Source organism: Plectropomus leopardus, chromosome 6 (genome assembly GCF_026936395.1).
Source record: "Plectropomus leopardus strain MGB_pleo_1.0 chromosome 6, ASM2693639v1, whole genome shotgun sequence".
Classification (NCBI taxonomy): domain Eukaryota; kingdom Metazoa; phylum Chordata; class Actinopteri; order Perciformes; family Serranidae; genus Plectropomus; species Plectropomus leopardus.
In genome coordinates this window covers 29737489-29754717 of record NC_142181.1, presented here as the reverse complement: position 1 = coordinate 29754717, position 17229 = coordinate 29737489, and the positions used below count along the sequence as shown (strand labels likewise).

The 17229-nt window shown below is 40.0% G+C and overlaps 1 protein-coding gene across 11 annotated transcripts in view; it reads right to left on the bottom strand.

The window, feature by feature from the left end:
* tenm4 (teneurin transmembrane protein 4) overlaps window positions 1-17229 on the bottom strand; it is a 269283-nt gene that overhangs the window by 35031 nt on the left and 217023 nt on the right. For 7 of the 11 annotated variants that reach the window (XM_088079182.1, XM_088079181.1, XM_088079184.1 and 4 more), the window contains 5 exons: window positions 15433-15682; window positions 15002-15022; window positions 9552-9784; window positions 8544-8698; window positions 1262-2139 (listed from right to left, as the gene is read on the bottom strand). In XM_088079182.1, coding sequence (XP_087935308.1) covers window positions 1262-2139; window positions 8544-8698; window positions 9552-9784; window positions 15002-15022; window positions 15433-15682 — 1537 coding nt within the window. The remainder of the gene's footprint in view (window positions 1-1261; window positions 2140-8543; window positions 8699-9551; window positions 9785-15001; window positions 15023-15432; window positions 15683-17229) is intronic. The other 4 variants (XM_088079183.1, XM_088079185.1, XM_088079187.1 and 1 more) reach the window with 1 other exon arrangement.

Sequence of the window (17229 nt, the reverse complement as noted above, 5' to 3'; positions counted from 1 at the left end):
ATCCTATTTGGTATGATAACAGCAAATAGGATTACACCCCTACTTCCACAGGTCGTATATTGTGAGTGACATAGACATCGACGCATAAGAGGGTAGCTCATGTGCCAAAATACTTAACTCAGATGTCGAAGAGCTCTTCAACTCTGAACATTAACTCACTGAAGCATCTTAGCATTGAGTGTAACCACAAACACAGAGCTCCCAGATCAGATGTTCCAGAGAAGACTATTGTATATTACACAGATATATACAAACTGTATATTGGATTTAACAGATCTATTTACTTGCCTTCTGGGGCAAAGTAGTAATCTATAATCAGCTCAACAGGCATCTAGACTCTGGATACAAGCATTACAGAGGTGTTTTGAAAATGTTTCCTAAAGAAGTATTTCATCGATATAAAAACTAGGTTGCCTATGCTGCAGAGAGATGCACATTCTATTGAAATTGGTGCTAGATGACCACAGAAAACTGAGAAAAAGGTCTGTGGCTTTTGGTTGGCTTTTGCTTAATAACTAAAAACCTACAGCTACCAGAATGCATCAGCCCAATAAATGCTCCAGCTGGTGGCTGACGTAAAGCGAGCTTGTCTGTTCAACACAATGCAACCAGCCGGATCCCGTATTACAGTTAAACAGTAAGTTAAAACATGTTTCTGAAAACATGTGAGGTGAGAAATATGCAACTCTGAAACAAAATCTTGGTTTATATTTGATCAGCACTGCTTAGTTTTACTATTTGATCTCCATTTTCACTGTGCAAGAAGCAGTACAGCGGCCACTTCCTGTTCACAAACTCTTGCCATTATGGCAAAACAGGGCATTAAAATACTTTTCTGAAGACTCTTTAGGTGAGAATTAGGCAGTGCAGGAACATAACAACACAGATTTACTGTATGTTTGATCTGCGCTGCTTAGTTTTACTATTTGGTTGGATTTCTGTCTGAGTTTAAGGAACAGAGAGAGGGGTGGGTAAGTCTCTTGATCTATACTCTTTTTGTGTGTGCGACGGCAGAGATGGTTGGCAGAGAATATGAAAATGCGGAAGTACAACCTGTAGTTCAAGCAACAGCCAGCAAAACTCCTCCAAACAATGTAAGATATATAATCTGGAGGAGCTTCGCTGTAGGGGGAGAGATATCGAGACACTGGTTAGATGGAGGGAAGTTTACCACAGTTCACCCACACACTACCCAGATTTTTTTTTTTGATAAAAAGCTGGTTGAAAATTGGAAAAAAAAAATCCTTTTCATGTTACTTACTCAAAGAAGGTTGTCCATCCATTCTCATTTGTCTTAGTTGCAAGAAGTCCTGAGCTTCCATGGTAGGTCATCACAGCTAGTTCTTGGCCCTGGGCAGCAACAGTTTTGAGAGCATTATTGGTGCCGATAGTGAACCAAAACGTCTGCCCATCAGGGACCATTAGCCACAGAGGCATTCCTGTCGTGTCTCGTCGAATGTTTACTGTGTTTTTGTTCTTGTCAGTAATGCTGCTCAGATCTCCTGCTCCAGTGTAGGTCAGATTGTACAGGTGGTCTCCTGTCGTCAGACTTTGCGTGAAAATGTGGCTGCCGTTGGAGTCAAACAGGTATAGTTCATCATGAATGGGAGAGGACACCTCGTACATGCTGAGGGGGTTCAGGTAGGGCTTGTTTTTGCGCACATAGCGGATACGAATGTTGCCCAGATCTGCTATATAAAGCTCCCCATCTGGACACACGGCCAGAGAAGAGGGTGCATTGAGCTTAGCATCCTTGGCATAGCCTTCATCTCCAAAGTAACAATCACAGTTGGCATCATTCTTGCAGTCACAGCCACTCGGTGCCCCTGCAACCAGGGAGATCTCTCCATTGGTGGACACCTGTCGTACTCTGTTTATTTTCTTTTCATCTGACTCAGCGATGTACAAAACACCAGTGTGAGACACAGCGAGGGCGTTTGCAGACTCCAGGGTGGCGTGGATGGCCACTTTGCTCATGAGGAAATGGTCGATTCCAGGCACTTGGCAGTGCATGGGCCGGCCCGCTACGATACGGACTTGATGGTTCTCTGAGATCTGGAGGACTACGTTATTGTCCAGGACGTACAGGGAGTTGTCCATGGGACTCACTGCCAGGTCTGTGGGCCACTCAAGACGTACCTAAGAGGGAAAAAAACAACAAAGAATATCAGCTGTGGGTCACAAAAAACAGACCATACTCTTATTGATCCACACATTTTTCACTTTATCAGAGGAAAACAGTCCCTCAAGTGAAGAATCATTGAAAACTGTTTACAAAAAAGATAGGATGCTGTGAAAAAGGTGGGCTATCTTATAGCTTACGCTGGAAGCAAAAACATTTTTTGAAAAGATTTTTTATCTGATAAGGAGAAGAATAGCGGCTGGTGTTCTGTTTAAAGGGGAAACACAAAAAACATGATTTTTTTGATCTAAGATGATAAGAATCGTGGTGAGGAAGGGAAGAGAGACGAGAGATCATTCAAATGATCAGATTAACTGAGAAAAGCACACTGCAACTTATCAAGAGTACCCTGGACACCTTAGGACTGGGCATCTGCATCCTTTACCTCGACTGAGTCACTGTTTATCCTTGCTTTGGGTTATTAATTTTGTAATGACAAGAGATTGCATGAGTCCTTGAAAAGAAACTGGAGCACACTTATCAAATGAAAGCCCAGCCTGCCCCTGGCCTCCTAAATTATGACTTATTGTTCTGCTAACAATATATCAGGCTTTTAACAAATTGGAATGATTGGATTCATCCAATTTACCGGTGTCCCTCTCACTTATGATCCCAGGGGGATCTCTTAGGAACATAATATGAAGTGCCATATTTCAATAGAGGCCTTAGAGCACCAACAAAGGAGACTGATTAAAACCTGGACCAAAATACAAAGATGGGGTCAGATTTTAGGCGTCCTATAAAATGAGACAGCCTTTGTGTTGTTTTGGACACTTTGTCCTACAACTGGGGAACAGGAAAGCGAATGAATTATGTGGCTGTTACTATGGTTGACTAATTTGTCATAATGACCTGGAAATGCAAATTGCAGACAATTTGCAATTGCAACATTTATCACTAGAATTGAAAGGGAGAAATCTACTGGGCATTAGGTCATATGAACTTCAACATAAAAACAAGGACACTGATCACTAAAGCCACAGTGCGTAACTTTTATGAGAATAAATTTCTGTCATGCTTGCTGTAACTGTCACTACATCTACACAGGACTACATTAGACAGGTAGTCTTTGATTGAAAATAATGTCTCTCCTCTTCCTTCTACTGCCGCTAATGGCATTTTCTAGAGGCTACCTTGGCGCATGAAAAACAACCAATTAGAGCCGAGAAGTCTCCAATGCAGCCGTCAATCATGTCAATCACTGCGGTCAAACTGTCAAACCCGACAGCGTTGAAAGTGAACCAAGATTCTCTTATAGCATTATTCATCTCCCACCTCAAATGTTTAAACATATTTTAGTTTATTTTTAGGTCACAAACTCTATGACTCATGTCAGTCATGTGAAGCATTAAGCACCACCCACCTGCTGGACCAACTTCCTCATTTTACATCTCAACAGTGCACTAAAATATGTTTCTTAAAACATCTGAGATGGGAAAAAGGCAATGCAGTAACAGAATCTTGGTTCTAATTATCTGCTGTGAGTATATACTGACAATTTCAGGAAATATAACAAAAAGGTAGTTTTATGAAAAATACCAACTACAGTGCAAAAAAAAAAAATTTAAAAAAAAAAAAGTATATTTGGGTAAGCCAAGTAAGGAGAAAATTAAAAGCAGTGCGACATGCTGAATTTATTGAGTTAGTGCTCATCCAAGCGAAAAAAACCCTTTACAGATACTGAAAAAGTTGAGGGTTAAAATGTCTCATGGTAAATTGTTTCCACTGATAAAATGTAGTCAAGGCTGACACATTAAATATAACCTCCTTTGACATGCTACTCTTACCAAAACACAGGGGTCCTGAAGCGCAAAATATGACAGCCATGGACCAATTTTCCCCTTTAACAGCTAAAAAGTGTACTAAAATATGTTTCTGAAAACATCTGAGGTGAGACAGAGGCAATGTGGTGACAACTTCTTGATTCACATTTGATCAGTGCTGCCAAGTTTGACAGTTTAACTGTAGTTCACCAGAAGTGATTGACATGATTAGCAGCTGCGTTAGAGACTCCTCTACTCTGATTGGTTGTTTAAGTTCACATGCAGTAAGGCCATTAGAAGAAATTTGAGAAGACAGACGAATATGATTTTTTTTTTCTTGTTTCAGATCATGTGTCTTGTGCACTGCTGTGTGGATATAATGACAGTTTCAGCAAATATGACAAAAAGTACTTTTAAAAAAAAAGCTACAGCTTTTAGGTGTTTAGGAAAGGAAAAAAAAACCTAAACTGTATACTTTACATAAGCTAAGCGAGGAGAAAGCAAAAAGCAGTGCAACATGCCGAGTTCACTGAGTGTTTATCCCAGCAAAAAAACCTTTTCAATACAAAATGAAGATTCCTGACATGTAAATTCAAAGCTGAGAGTTAAAGCGCCTCATAGGAAATGATTTCCACTGGTAAAATGTGGGGAAAAAAGTCAAGGCTGACACATTAAATTCAGCTTCTTTTGACATGCTACTCAGCACAAAACACAGAAGTCCTGAAACGCAAAATATGACATTCAATAAAGCGTGAGTAGTAGGTTGCTAACACCCAACAGCTTTCTGGTAAAAGACTGCCAGTCATATGGTGCTGTTTTTTAACTGCTTTCTGCCCATATTCCTAATTTTCTTATTCAAAGGGCAATGCTGCCAAATAATTAATCTGAAACTGACAAGGGGCTCGGTGACGATGATTACTTCACTCTCAGCACTGGTCGTGATCTTGAATCTGTGCAGCTTTTTACAAGCAGAGCACTTACCCACCTTTGATTGAAAAACAGATTTGAGCATCACACCCTGCTCACATTCCATAAACATCCCATCATCCCCCACAAAACAGAGGCAGTTTATATAATAGGACATATCTTGAGCCAAATACAACAAACAGGCAGTGGATACATGTCGTCTTTCAGTGAGCAGAGAATGCATTTACTTGGGGAATGAAGGGGAGACTTTCAATTTCTTAAAACCTATTTCTTGTCAACACTGGTGGTTAAATATTTCATGAGCCAGAGTGTGGAGTGGCTCGAGGGAGCTGCCTGTAAGGAGGTTTTCACGCCACTCTGACTGATGAGGGGATATTTCCCGAGCTGCTGTCCCATATGCTGTAACCCGATCATACCCCCCTCCCTTTATACAGTAGGGCAGCTGTCAGTAGTGGCTGTCTGACACAGTCGCCACCAGCTAAAAACACAAAATGCGCTCATCACCCGAGGAAACGAGCCAGGGATTTGCACCAACAAAACACAAAACTATTTTTAAATTTATTTGAGCTTGTATTGGAACTATAATGTCATTTTCCATTAGCAGGCTCTTCACTCTTTGCTCGTAGCAGCATGATGCCTGTCTGAAGAAGAGTAATATGTCATTATTTGAAGTCCCTCTCAGATTTGAATTGAATGTCACAGTCAGAGCCTTGATAAAGCTTTCAGAAGCTGCTAAAACCCTTGAAATATGTTCAAGTGATCTTGTTTTAACACATGGTTTCCCTCTATTTAAGTTTGAACACAGCAGGGGATAGGAGGAAGATTTTCAAGAAAAACATAAAATGGAGCAGATTTTTTTAGAACAGCAAGGACCTATGGCCTCGGTATAAACAAATTAAAAGATTCTTGAGGGAGGTCAAACTCGTGTCCTTTTGCATGGTAATAAAAAATTAAAAGACAGGGAGCTTGCAGAGCTGCACATTGCATTAAGGGTGAATTTTGCTGCAGTGTGCTCGCTGCACAGATGGCATGTCAAGATAACAATGACCTCATCAGAGGAGAGAGAGAAATCTGACATTGTGTTTTGCCTCGAACAGGTGAGGTACAGCAAAAGTAATGACCACTGTGATGAGCCTCCTCCAGAGAAACTCTGGTCTTAAGTGAGGGATTGGGGAGTGTTTGAAGTAGGAAGCTATGTGCCCTGGATGAATTTTTAATGGATGCTTTTTACTGTCTGAGTGTCTCTGGCAATGCTGGTGCGATTTGTCATCGTTGTAGAGCTGCAGTCAGTTTGCCCGTTTCCTCGCTACTGCGGAGCTCAGATGCAAGCATCTATAGGCGCTTGTGTTTGTGTGCAGGGGGGTAAGGGAGCAGTGAGCATGGGTCATGAGGGGGATGGAGTTCCCCTGGGGCTGGAAATGGGCAGCTGGAGGCTTTGGTCCTTCCACTAAATACATCATTTCACAGACACACAGAAAGCTTCTCTCCACTGGCATCTGAGGACTCCTCAGGACCTGTTTGCTAGTCGAACCCGATAACATAGACAATGGGGCAAGAAACAAACTAATGCATGCACATGGAGCAGGGCTTGGACATCAATCCAATCTTAGAATTAAAGCCCAAAAATGTCCCTTTCATGGCAGTAAAACTAAAACAATTATAGATACTGAAGACAACACAAATAAATAATTGCATTTTTTAGATTATGAATCACTAGCAGGTTTGGCAAAACAAGCCTGAACTACTTGGGTTAAAAATTAAAATGTCTGGAAAAACAGCCAAGAAAAGGCTGCTAGAGTGTGCAGAAAGTCAGTCTCGTCACCTCTACAGGGATGTCACTGAGCTACACACTGATGTGACCTCAGTGCAGTGTCCTTGCCTCGGGAATGTGTTCTGTCTGAGGTAGCAGTCTGGTTTATACCGTATATGTGTGTATGTGTACATGTGTTTGCGTGCATCAGTTAACATGTGTACGTAAATTGAAAGTCAGTGAGGTTATAGGTCATCCTCATCATCCCCCTACAGCTATAGGTCAACGGCCCTTTGAATATGGGGCTGTGTGGACACTTGACACAGACATGGACGCTCCCGGGACCACAGTGCCACCTCTGATTTCAGCATGGTTCTGTACCCCGGTCAGTGCTATGTTTATTCCTGTGTGTTCCACTGGCCTGGACAGAGTCCAATTAACTGCCCATTTAAATTTTTTTTTATTTATATTTGCTTATTAACCATAAGATAATTAACATTTTGTAATTCGGCGGGCTGGCACAGCTGTGTTTGGGGCTGCTTTCCTGAATTCATAATCTTCTGGACCAATGGAATTAATCTAAGCAAATTCACACCATCCTTGGTTTAATAAATTTCATATCGTCCTCTCTGGACAGAGATGCAGGTTTTGCAGAAATTAGGGGCAAGATGTTAAAATATTCATTAATTCTACATGCAGTAAACACACATATTTCAAATACACCACAAACAGCCTCTTGGTTAATGCACAGCCCAGCACTTTATCTCATCAGGGTTCCTACTCCTTAAGGCAAGTCAGATTTAAGACTTTTAAAGACTTTTTTAATGCCAGTCAAAGTAAAATTAAAGACCAATTTTACAATGAACAAAACTGAAACACAAAAACACACACAAAAAAAAAATCAATTACACCGATTACTTAGAGTTAGGGACAATTTTGTACAAATATTTACTCTAGTTAAAAGTTAGATGATCTACTGAAAATATTAAAACTGTCTGGAGACAAACATAGAATACAATGAACATATGTAACTAGGGCATCCATTTGATTTGCCTTGAAAAAGCTTATTCATTTGCCATTTGACTGGATGTGGTAGATGTTGAGTGTTGTTGGCACATCTATCCTGATCAGCGTGACGTTAAATTCAAGAAAATTATTCAAAAAAAAAAAAAGATGTAACCAACAACTTTAGATTTCATGATGCAATGTCAGAAAAAAATGAATCATTATATCTTTCTCCCAGTGCATTTCAAAGACTTTTTAAAGACTGATTTTAGAATTTTTTAAGGCCTTATTTTTAGATGAATGAATTTGATCCCTATTAAGACCTCTTAAGGGTCTGCAGGAACCCTGCTAGTCTTTGGTCTTATTTTTTATGGGCGTTTTTCTTTTTCTTCTTAATCACTCAGATTCTATTGTATTTTCTGCATATCTATTGTCATATTGTGTTTTTTATTGGTTTGTGTTGTGCTACCTTGCTGTAAAACAAGCCTCCTCTTTTGGAATCACGAGGATTTGACCTGAACTGAACTATTTCAGTCATGGGTTGTCATTCATGACAAATCACAGATACAGAAACTTTACTGACATGAGCTTAAGTGAACACAGGAAAACAGTCTGAAAACTGGCAGCAGAATCCCAGCAGAGTGTTATATGCCTGAAGGCTCTAACTGCCTCCCCCTACCTTAGTATCCTTTGCAAGTCCTGCAGATGTAAAAACTGGCATTATGCAGCCAATAAACAAATGTGGATGAAAACTAAGCCGAGGGCCACTGGATCCAGGCTAGGACCTTCCAGCTCCAGAAACAAGAGCTCACATGGGGATGTCAGCATCCTGGAGACCAGGGTCAGTCAGGGAGACTGGTGTAGGTTGAGAGAAAAGGGAAATGCACGCCGGTTGCCCAGGTCAGAGATGTCATACCTGAGAGATGTCCATCACAGCATCGCAGCTGAGAGGTCGAGCAGAGGTCAGGTCATTGAAGCCCAGAAGAGTGGAGATGATACCGTTCTGATCAATCCTGCGAATCATGGTCCCATCCACAAAGAAGATTACACCGTACTTATCCACCGTAATGCCTGCAGATAAAAAGTCACCCAACGGACAAAAGAGGAAAATATCCATCCGTTATTTTGTTTATCTGTGACTTAATGTGAGGACAGGGCACCGCTAAATGACAATTAAGCGCTATTCACCTCAATAAAAATTAAAGACTAATCACAGCAATAACAGCTAATGCAAGGATTGATTTTTTCAATCAATAACTGAGAACAATAGAGACATTAAATAAATGAACAGTACTGTATGCATTGATTCAATTACAACTAAAATATCATCAATGCAGTCTAGTTCTCTCAAGTTCTCTCTGCCTCAAAACAACACTGAAGCTTTCTTTGCATATGTCTGTACTTTTCTATTACATGAGGGTCTGTCAAACAATATTCAAGCAGCTATGAACATTTAGTCAACAGCAGAGACCGCAAAATGTTCTTTTTTCAATGCAAACCTGGATTATACAGCACATGCTGCACATTTCAGAGGGACTTGAATGTTATTTCAGTACATATGAATCACATATCATCCCAACGGAGGACAGCAAGTAAGCATGTGATCCAGTGACTAATGCATCATCCAGATATGGAAGCAAAAAGACAAAGAAGACCCCAGGAAACACAAGCAAAGGAATACCATAACAAAAGGTTTTTTTTAAAACAGCTGAGGCTATCGAACTATACATGAACAAAGTGATGGTGGTAAGATAAGAGAATTCAATGCATAAAAACTGAAGAGTATTGATCTAGCTTCTGAGACTACAGCCTTCAATGATCCAGCATCTAGTCCATCTACTCTGCTTCAAAATGAAAGGAGGAAAACAAGACCCCCCACTGACTTGAACTGCACTCTACATTGATTCTAATATCCACACAATACCTCTGGGGTTAGTGAGAGTGGCCTCAACAGCCTTTCCTCCATCCCCACAGCGAGTGTCATCGTATGGGAGACACTGGTCACCGGTGCCCGCCACCAGCTCCAGATTCTTAGCCACATCTTTCACAACATTCAAGGATTTAACCTTGAACACCTTCCTGCTGCTGGTATCCGAAAGGTACACGGCACCGTTCACGGGACTGGTGGCGAGGTAGTACTTATGAGCGGGGCTGTTACTGAGAGAAGGGAAGACAAAGAGAAGAAGAAGTCAATAAAGCTGGAAGGGCTACAGTGCTTTCAATAAGAAACATTGTTTAATACAATTAAAATGGATTCAAAAGCCATTTAGAGAGTCAATTGGGCACAATTACAGTTTAAACCACGGACATGGAAAAAGAAAAATAGAATGAGATTAAACATGGCAAAATAGAATGAGATTAAACATGACATAATGGTGGAGCTTAGAACTCATCCACAATACAGTCAGCTTAGTTAGAAATCCCTGTTGTCAAAAGAGAGTAGAAACTCCATGCGTCTGATTATATTTGTATAGATACAGTATGTGAAAACACTCTATACATATAGATCAAGATAAAGACGTCTAGTTTCTTTCAAATTATAGAAACAATAACAATTCTGGGGGACAAAGAGAAATGAGCGTCTAGTGGGACTCGTCACTAGTCATTGGGGTACATTGAATCCTTTGACAGAAATCCTAATTACTACCCCATCCCTGACCCAAACAATCTTTGTGATATCATCTGTCTATACACTACCCTGATTATCGCTAGAGGAAGTACAAATAAGTGTGTTTTCTGTTTCCCTCGAGACTTTCTCTTTTTAAAGAAAACACAAATGCATAGCTGAAGCAGCAGTCCAAACACACTTAACATCCATCAGGCAGAGATTCCAGCACAGAAAAAAAACTATCAAACTTCCAACCAAGTCAGCAAAGTAATCCTTCATATCCACAGGAGGTTGCCCAACCTGACAGACAGACAATGGAACCAAATATAACCAATCCTGCTGTGGCAGGACGCATGCAATCTATTGGCACACTGCAGTCAGAATAGGTGTCAGACAACAAAAGATCACTGTAGAGGAATTCACAGGAGTACAAATGAAGTGACAGAGAAGCTTGTTTCTATTAAAAATCCACTCCTGCATAAAATAAGCACATGATCTTCATGATTTATCACAGGATAATTGAGACAAACTTCCCACCAATTTTCATGAATAAAACTCCAAACATTTCCATGACTTTTCAAGGACCAAAAAGTGCCTATAATCACTCAAAGTGTATAACATGAACAGAACTATAAAGAGTAGATTTTACTCCAAATGTTAATTATATCATTATAGGCAATTCACGGACACAGAGCAGTAGAGCTCGTTAGTGCGGGAATGACGGCTGTCAATTTGGTAAAAAGAACGCACCATACCAGCAAACTACCATGTGCTACTTTTACAGCAGTAGAAATGAAAATCAAACTCTATGAACACATAATGCCAGCTAGCTGACATATATGGAGGGGAAGATGGAACGCAGGGAGAAAGTGAAGAAACTGTTGCATAAAAATTCATGTTAAATCTACTTAACAACTACGGAAAATACATTTACCCTTATGTTACATTAGGTGGAAGGTAATCCATGAAAGATTACTGTAACAATTAATTTCCCTACACACAAAATCCCAGACTTTCAAGGATTTGAAAATGTCCATTACTTTCCCATGCTTGAAAAATGAAATTGTGGAATTCCATTACTTTTCTAGGTTTTCTCTGTCCATTGGAAGCCTGTAGAGACTCTAGGCAGGACCGATCTTGTTTTGAAAGTGGCAGATTTGACTGACAGATTTGATGGACTACTGTGCTCTCACAAATACAGGACATAGCACAATTTGTACTTGGATAAGATGACCGTTTTGTGGGTGTCATCCACATGACAAACAATCGACTGATCTACTTCAACTAGTTCTATTTGTTTAATAATTGCTTGTCAGAAAATGTACCAACAATTTGGCTTATCTTTTATACTGATAAATTTTTAAACCCCTTTCAAGCTAAAATGCAAAACATGTAGAGGTTTCAGCTTTACAAATGTGATATTTTGCAGCCTTTCCCTGCTGTTGTTGACTGTTGGTCAGACAAAACAAGGACTTACACCCCCTTTCCACCAATATTAAAATGTGTGTGCAGAATTTTTACACATAGTAAACTTGCCAAAAACAAGCTATAGACTCCTTTCCCATTACCAGTATAGCAGAGCTATGTACACTGCTCGAGTATGCTTTTCTGTGTGTGTTTTTAGGTGTCATATTCAACATCACAGAAAGATTGGCAAAAAGGTAAACCGAAAGCAGAATGAAGAAAGGTCTGTGAAAACTTTACGGTGGTTACTCTTTATGTATCTCTTATTCAATCCTTTTTTCAAACAACTCAAAACAAACTAACTTGGATCGATGTTTTAGCGATGCCCAGCTGGAGACAGACAGTATTTAGTGGCTGCGAGTCATTGCATCTTGCTGGTTAAGGGGCTAAAATTTGTGTGTTCAGGCAGGTGTTGTGTTTCCATCAATACCAATCAGAGCCAGAAGTGATTAATACCTGTGACAACTGAAGTCATTTGATAGGGGTGTGAGTCAGACTCAGAATCAGAAACACTGCCTATTGTTACATTAAAAACACAGATGTTAGCAGGTATTCCTGTTCCCTTTGTGCAGTGGATGGGAGGCTTTAGTTACCAGTTTAGCAATGCAGTATTGAGCGCCACCTCAAAGATGACCAGAGTTATCAGGGCAGGATACAGCACAGTTCTGCCAGACCTGATAAGCATTACTGAGAAACCTGCCAGCAGGGTGTCATTCAAAGTGGATTAATACAGAATTTCAACTATAACCTTGAGGGTTCTTTGAGGGCTTATGGTCGACACGACAGTGCCAGGGCTAATATTTTTATAATACAACAAGAAGAAAGACCAGTGGGTCTGTGGAATTGTCAACTCTGGTACATAATTTTAAATGACAATTGACCTTCAATGAATCAGTGATGACAGGACACTGCAGCAAACCTCAGGCACACATGTCACATCAGCCCACTGACCAAGTTGACTGATATGTTGGTCTGCAGTACGTTCCAGGTACAACCGGCTGGCTCAGAGAAAAACGACTGCTGTCTTTGGGTAGGTCTGTAGCAAACCTCAATAACAGGAATATGCTTTGCATTCTATCTACCATGTGCAATCAGCTGATACCTTATCAGCTCCCAGTTGCATGTAGAACAGTGTTAGTCCCCCATAGTGTTTGAAACTATGAGGCGTTATTCCCTGACCTTGAGCTATGGCCATATACTCCATCTATATTCACTGACAACATCTAGTTTGTAGAAGATAATTGGATTTTGCTGCATGCTGGCGGGGCAACGGAGGGAGTGTTGTTGGAGTGGATGGGGACATCCTTAGTAGGGGGTCAATGAACATTGCAGTGAGATCACCCACCTCCCAGTCCTATCGCTATAGCTCACACATGAACAGGAGGCAGCCACCCGTTTTATACAGACACATGCTGTGTTTTCCAACATAAATCTCCTCTTTAATATGCAAATGTGTTTGGAGTACTGAGAGCAAGGGACTCAGCTTTGACATTTCTTTAGATTTTCCTCCAGGAAACAAGGCATGAGTGTATATGGGACATGTAAGTTACTCACATTTTTGTTCTGCACAAAGACATCCAAGACATAAAGACTGACAAAAGATGTCAGAAACAGAAAGCAGCAAAGAGCTTCTGAGTGTTTTGTTAATGTGGCTGTTCTTGAAAAGAGAGGCCAGTGACCAGCATCACTTGGCTTTTCATCCTCACTTCGACCACATATTCCCCTGCTGAAGTCACAACTCTCTGATAGAAAATCAATCAATATCCTTCTGCCTGAGACATGCTATCTAAAGACAGCACGCAGAGATTTCCCCCACCACCTCCTGCCAATGAAAATGAGGGACTTGTATCTTAAGTCACTGATAAAATCTACACTGAGTTGCCATTTTTATAGGTCTCACCTAGCTACATAGAAAACCAATGCTTTTTAGACATCATATCAAGTCTTTCTATTGAACTATATGGAAAGGTGTTGGAGAAATAATTAGGGCACCTTTAACTATGAAATATAATTAAAATTGAAAAACTACAGTCCAAATGACTGCAGTATGCAATAACTCCTCTGACAACACAAACTATGAGTAGTACATTTCATAAAGGTGGGATTCCTTGTAGCATGGTTGTGTTCAATTGCATTCAGCGAGGCAACCTGCGGACACGTTACATTTGCATGTGACGTTTTAACAACGCTGTGGTTAACATGTAATTGGGTTTACATGCAGACACCACTTGGATATGGTTAGGAAAAGATCATGTTTCAGCTTAAAACACCTGTTTTTTGTGTCAATATCCCTAGTGGAAAGTAATGGGTCACAAAAAACCATCCATATTTGGTGCATAGAAAGGCACTTGTGAAACAACAAGAGGTTGGTAAAACCAGGGGCATCGTAGTTGGGGGAAAGGTGGGACTCATCACCCAGGGCCCCAGCGTGAGGGGGCCCTCAAAAAGTCTTGGTTGAAAGGTTTGATTCTGTTTTCACTGATTTATTTCTGAGAAATTAATGATATAACTAAATGACAACTGGCTAATTATATATTGGATGAGAGACTGAACCTTGTATTAAAAGGCTCTCTGCACCAACATATACTGCCATGTTTTTCCCAGCACAGGTGAAATCGGATTTCGAGGCCCAGAAGCTGCTTATGCATAGGGCCCAGACTTTAGTGCTATGCCCCTAGCTAAAACTCAACTAGATTTGTTGTTTTTTGGTCTGTAAAAGTAAAAAGAACAACATCACTATCAAAACTCTGATGTGATACATACGAAACGCACAAATGTAACATCTTTGGTTTGCAGGAATGTAAAATTACAATATTTTTTTTCTGGTGACTGGGCTGAGCAATGTCTACTTAATAAACTGGTGGTGCAGTGTATGTGCTTTATCCCTGTTGAGATTCCTTAACTAATGGCAACTCCACAAACATTTTAATTAAAGCGATACATTAAAAAGCATATCACTAAATTACTCAATACTTGCACATTGGATAATGTAATTTGACCGCCAATATCACAACTAAGGAAAAGTGCAGCCTCTACTGAGCCAACAATCACTAACATTCTCTCTTTGCAATCACACACACAGATGCAAAAGCAGTATGGCCAACAAAGCACCAAATTCAGAGATCAAGTAGGTTCATAAACCAATAACAAAGCACTACTTCTACAGCGCTACGAAGATAAAAATATGCATTCAGTCAGTATTTCAAGATAAGATCTTTCTCCGCTCAAAAGGGCACTTTGACATCAAGTATGTGAACTTTACCCTTTTCTATATTAATTTAAGCAAATACGGTAAGGCTTACCTATGCCTGAAGTCTTTATTTCTGTTTGCCAGAGACAGCAGAAAATGAGAGAGGAAGAGAAAGGAGAGAAAATGTTAGTTGTTAGTGAATAATCTTAAGAACAAAAAGTTGTTAGTGAAGAGTATTAATTAAAAGAGTATCATGAGAAAGCATACTATTCCTTTTCTACTCAAAACTTCGTCTTTGCTGAGGTTAGCAAAAACTGTCATCTTTTCCTGGAACATCTTCTCTTTAGACCCCATTACATTCTGTTCAGCGCCTATCAGGGCCAAACTCCAGCTGATACAGGTGGATAAGACAGGCAAGACCATCAATCCTGAGCCTTTAGGGCATCTCTGTCTATCTCAATCGACCTGTGGTTTATGACCTGTGCGCAAGCCCATCTGAGCTCATGGTCCTGAGTGAATCCTAGTGGGCTACTCCTCCGTTACCTGAGCTCCAGGACACTGGTGACATTCCCCGTGGTGAAAATCCTCCTCACATAGTTGAAATCGCCCACGTACAGACTTCCATCAGAGCCACAGGCCAGAGCCACGGGGGCCAGCAGCTTGTTTCCGTCAGCAAGGCCATTACAGCTGGGGCAGGAGATGCTGCGCCTGCGCCCGTTCCCCATCACGCTGCCGATTACAGGAGGCTGCTGGGAGATAAAGACGTTCTCCCCGTTGCCCATGTGAAGAATACCTGATGAGGACAAAGAACAAAGTAACACCTGCAAACTGTTTAAGTTGAGCAGAGGTTAAAAATTGGGATCTATTTTGCTGAAATTAGATGCAAGCAAAAATACAAGTGCAGATTACTGGAGCAAGTGAAAATGGATTTGATGGTTATTTTTCTGTTATTTTGCTAACCAGAGGTGGGCTTAAAGTGCAGATGAAACAGCATTTCAAGAGTATCCAACTTCAGTATTGTGACGCTTCTCTGACAAGCAGGAGCAACATAATGTTGAGAGGAATTTGATTTAATTTTTGAAAACTGACGTGTCATATACACAAAAGAATATACGCAGCTGAGCTTTTGTTAACTATGCTCTACACTTCAGGGAGACTCGGAGAGATTGCTCCCTCCAGTTGGCAGCCCCCAATCTTTGGAATAGTCTCCCAGCTAGCTTGAGATCACTGGACTCTATGGAGTCTTTTAAAGAATAATTAAAAACTTTCCTGTTCATACAGGCATTCAGGTAGCATATAATGTTTTATGTTTTAATCCTGTGTTTTTGTCTGCTCTCACTCTATATTTTAACTGTGTTTTATTTTGATGTATTTGATATTTGTTTTTATTTCATTTTATTATGTCTGTGAAGCAGTGTGTGATTGATGTCTGTGAAATGTGCTATATGAATATACTTGCTTGGAAGAAAGCATAGTGGGATTTTGACATAAGTGAAGTACCTGGATGCAACAAGTATACGCTACAGATAATGGGCTCTTCACAAATATGAGTATGATCTGAATAAAATTTGTACGTATCTGTACTGATGATGAAGGAAAATCCTTTTTTGGCTAGCTGTGTTTAATGTGTTGTGCTGTGTTTAATTTCCTATGAACAAACATGATCTGAAGCACAACCCTGACATTGCTCTGTAAAATATTTTCTAATATAAATATAAATATAAATTTAAAAATAATAATTCTAATAATCAAAAAAAACAACTTTTGATCAAATCATATCTGATTAAAAATTACAACTTCTGCTTTGGTCCCACCCATTTCCAGTTTAAACACCACCTTTGTCTGTTCTGAGCACGCTAAACAGATACAAATACAGATATAAATAATGATGTAATTGCTCCTGGCTAATAAGAGTGTAATATATATATATATATTTTTTTTTTTGGCATAAATTGCTAATTTGGTGCACACTATGGCCTGGAGATGTGATCTTAAAGAGTTAAAAAGACATTTTTCATTTCATCTCGACTTTAAACAACAGGCAGTTAAACCAGCCTCTCTAATCTTCTTTGTAAGCAGCAGAGTGTTTATTAATATGCCCGAAAGTGCATTCAGGCCAGTTGCTCCGAAAAAAATCCAAATCTATCTTTGAGAGGCTTTCTTAAACAACAGCCCAATAATGAATATATAGCCTCCAGAATATGTTACCAACAACAGATGTTGTCTCATTTCAAGTGTGATTTACATTCGAAGATACACTTTAAATCCCATCTAATGACGTACACAGACCTAAGAAAATTATATTGATACAGTTAGAATACTACAACAAAAATATTAAAT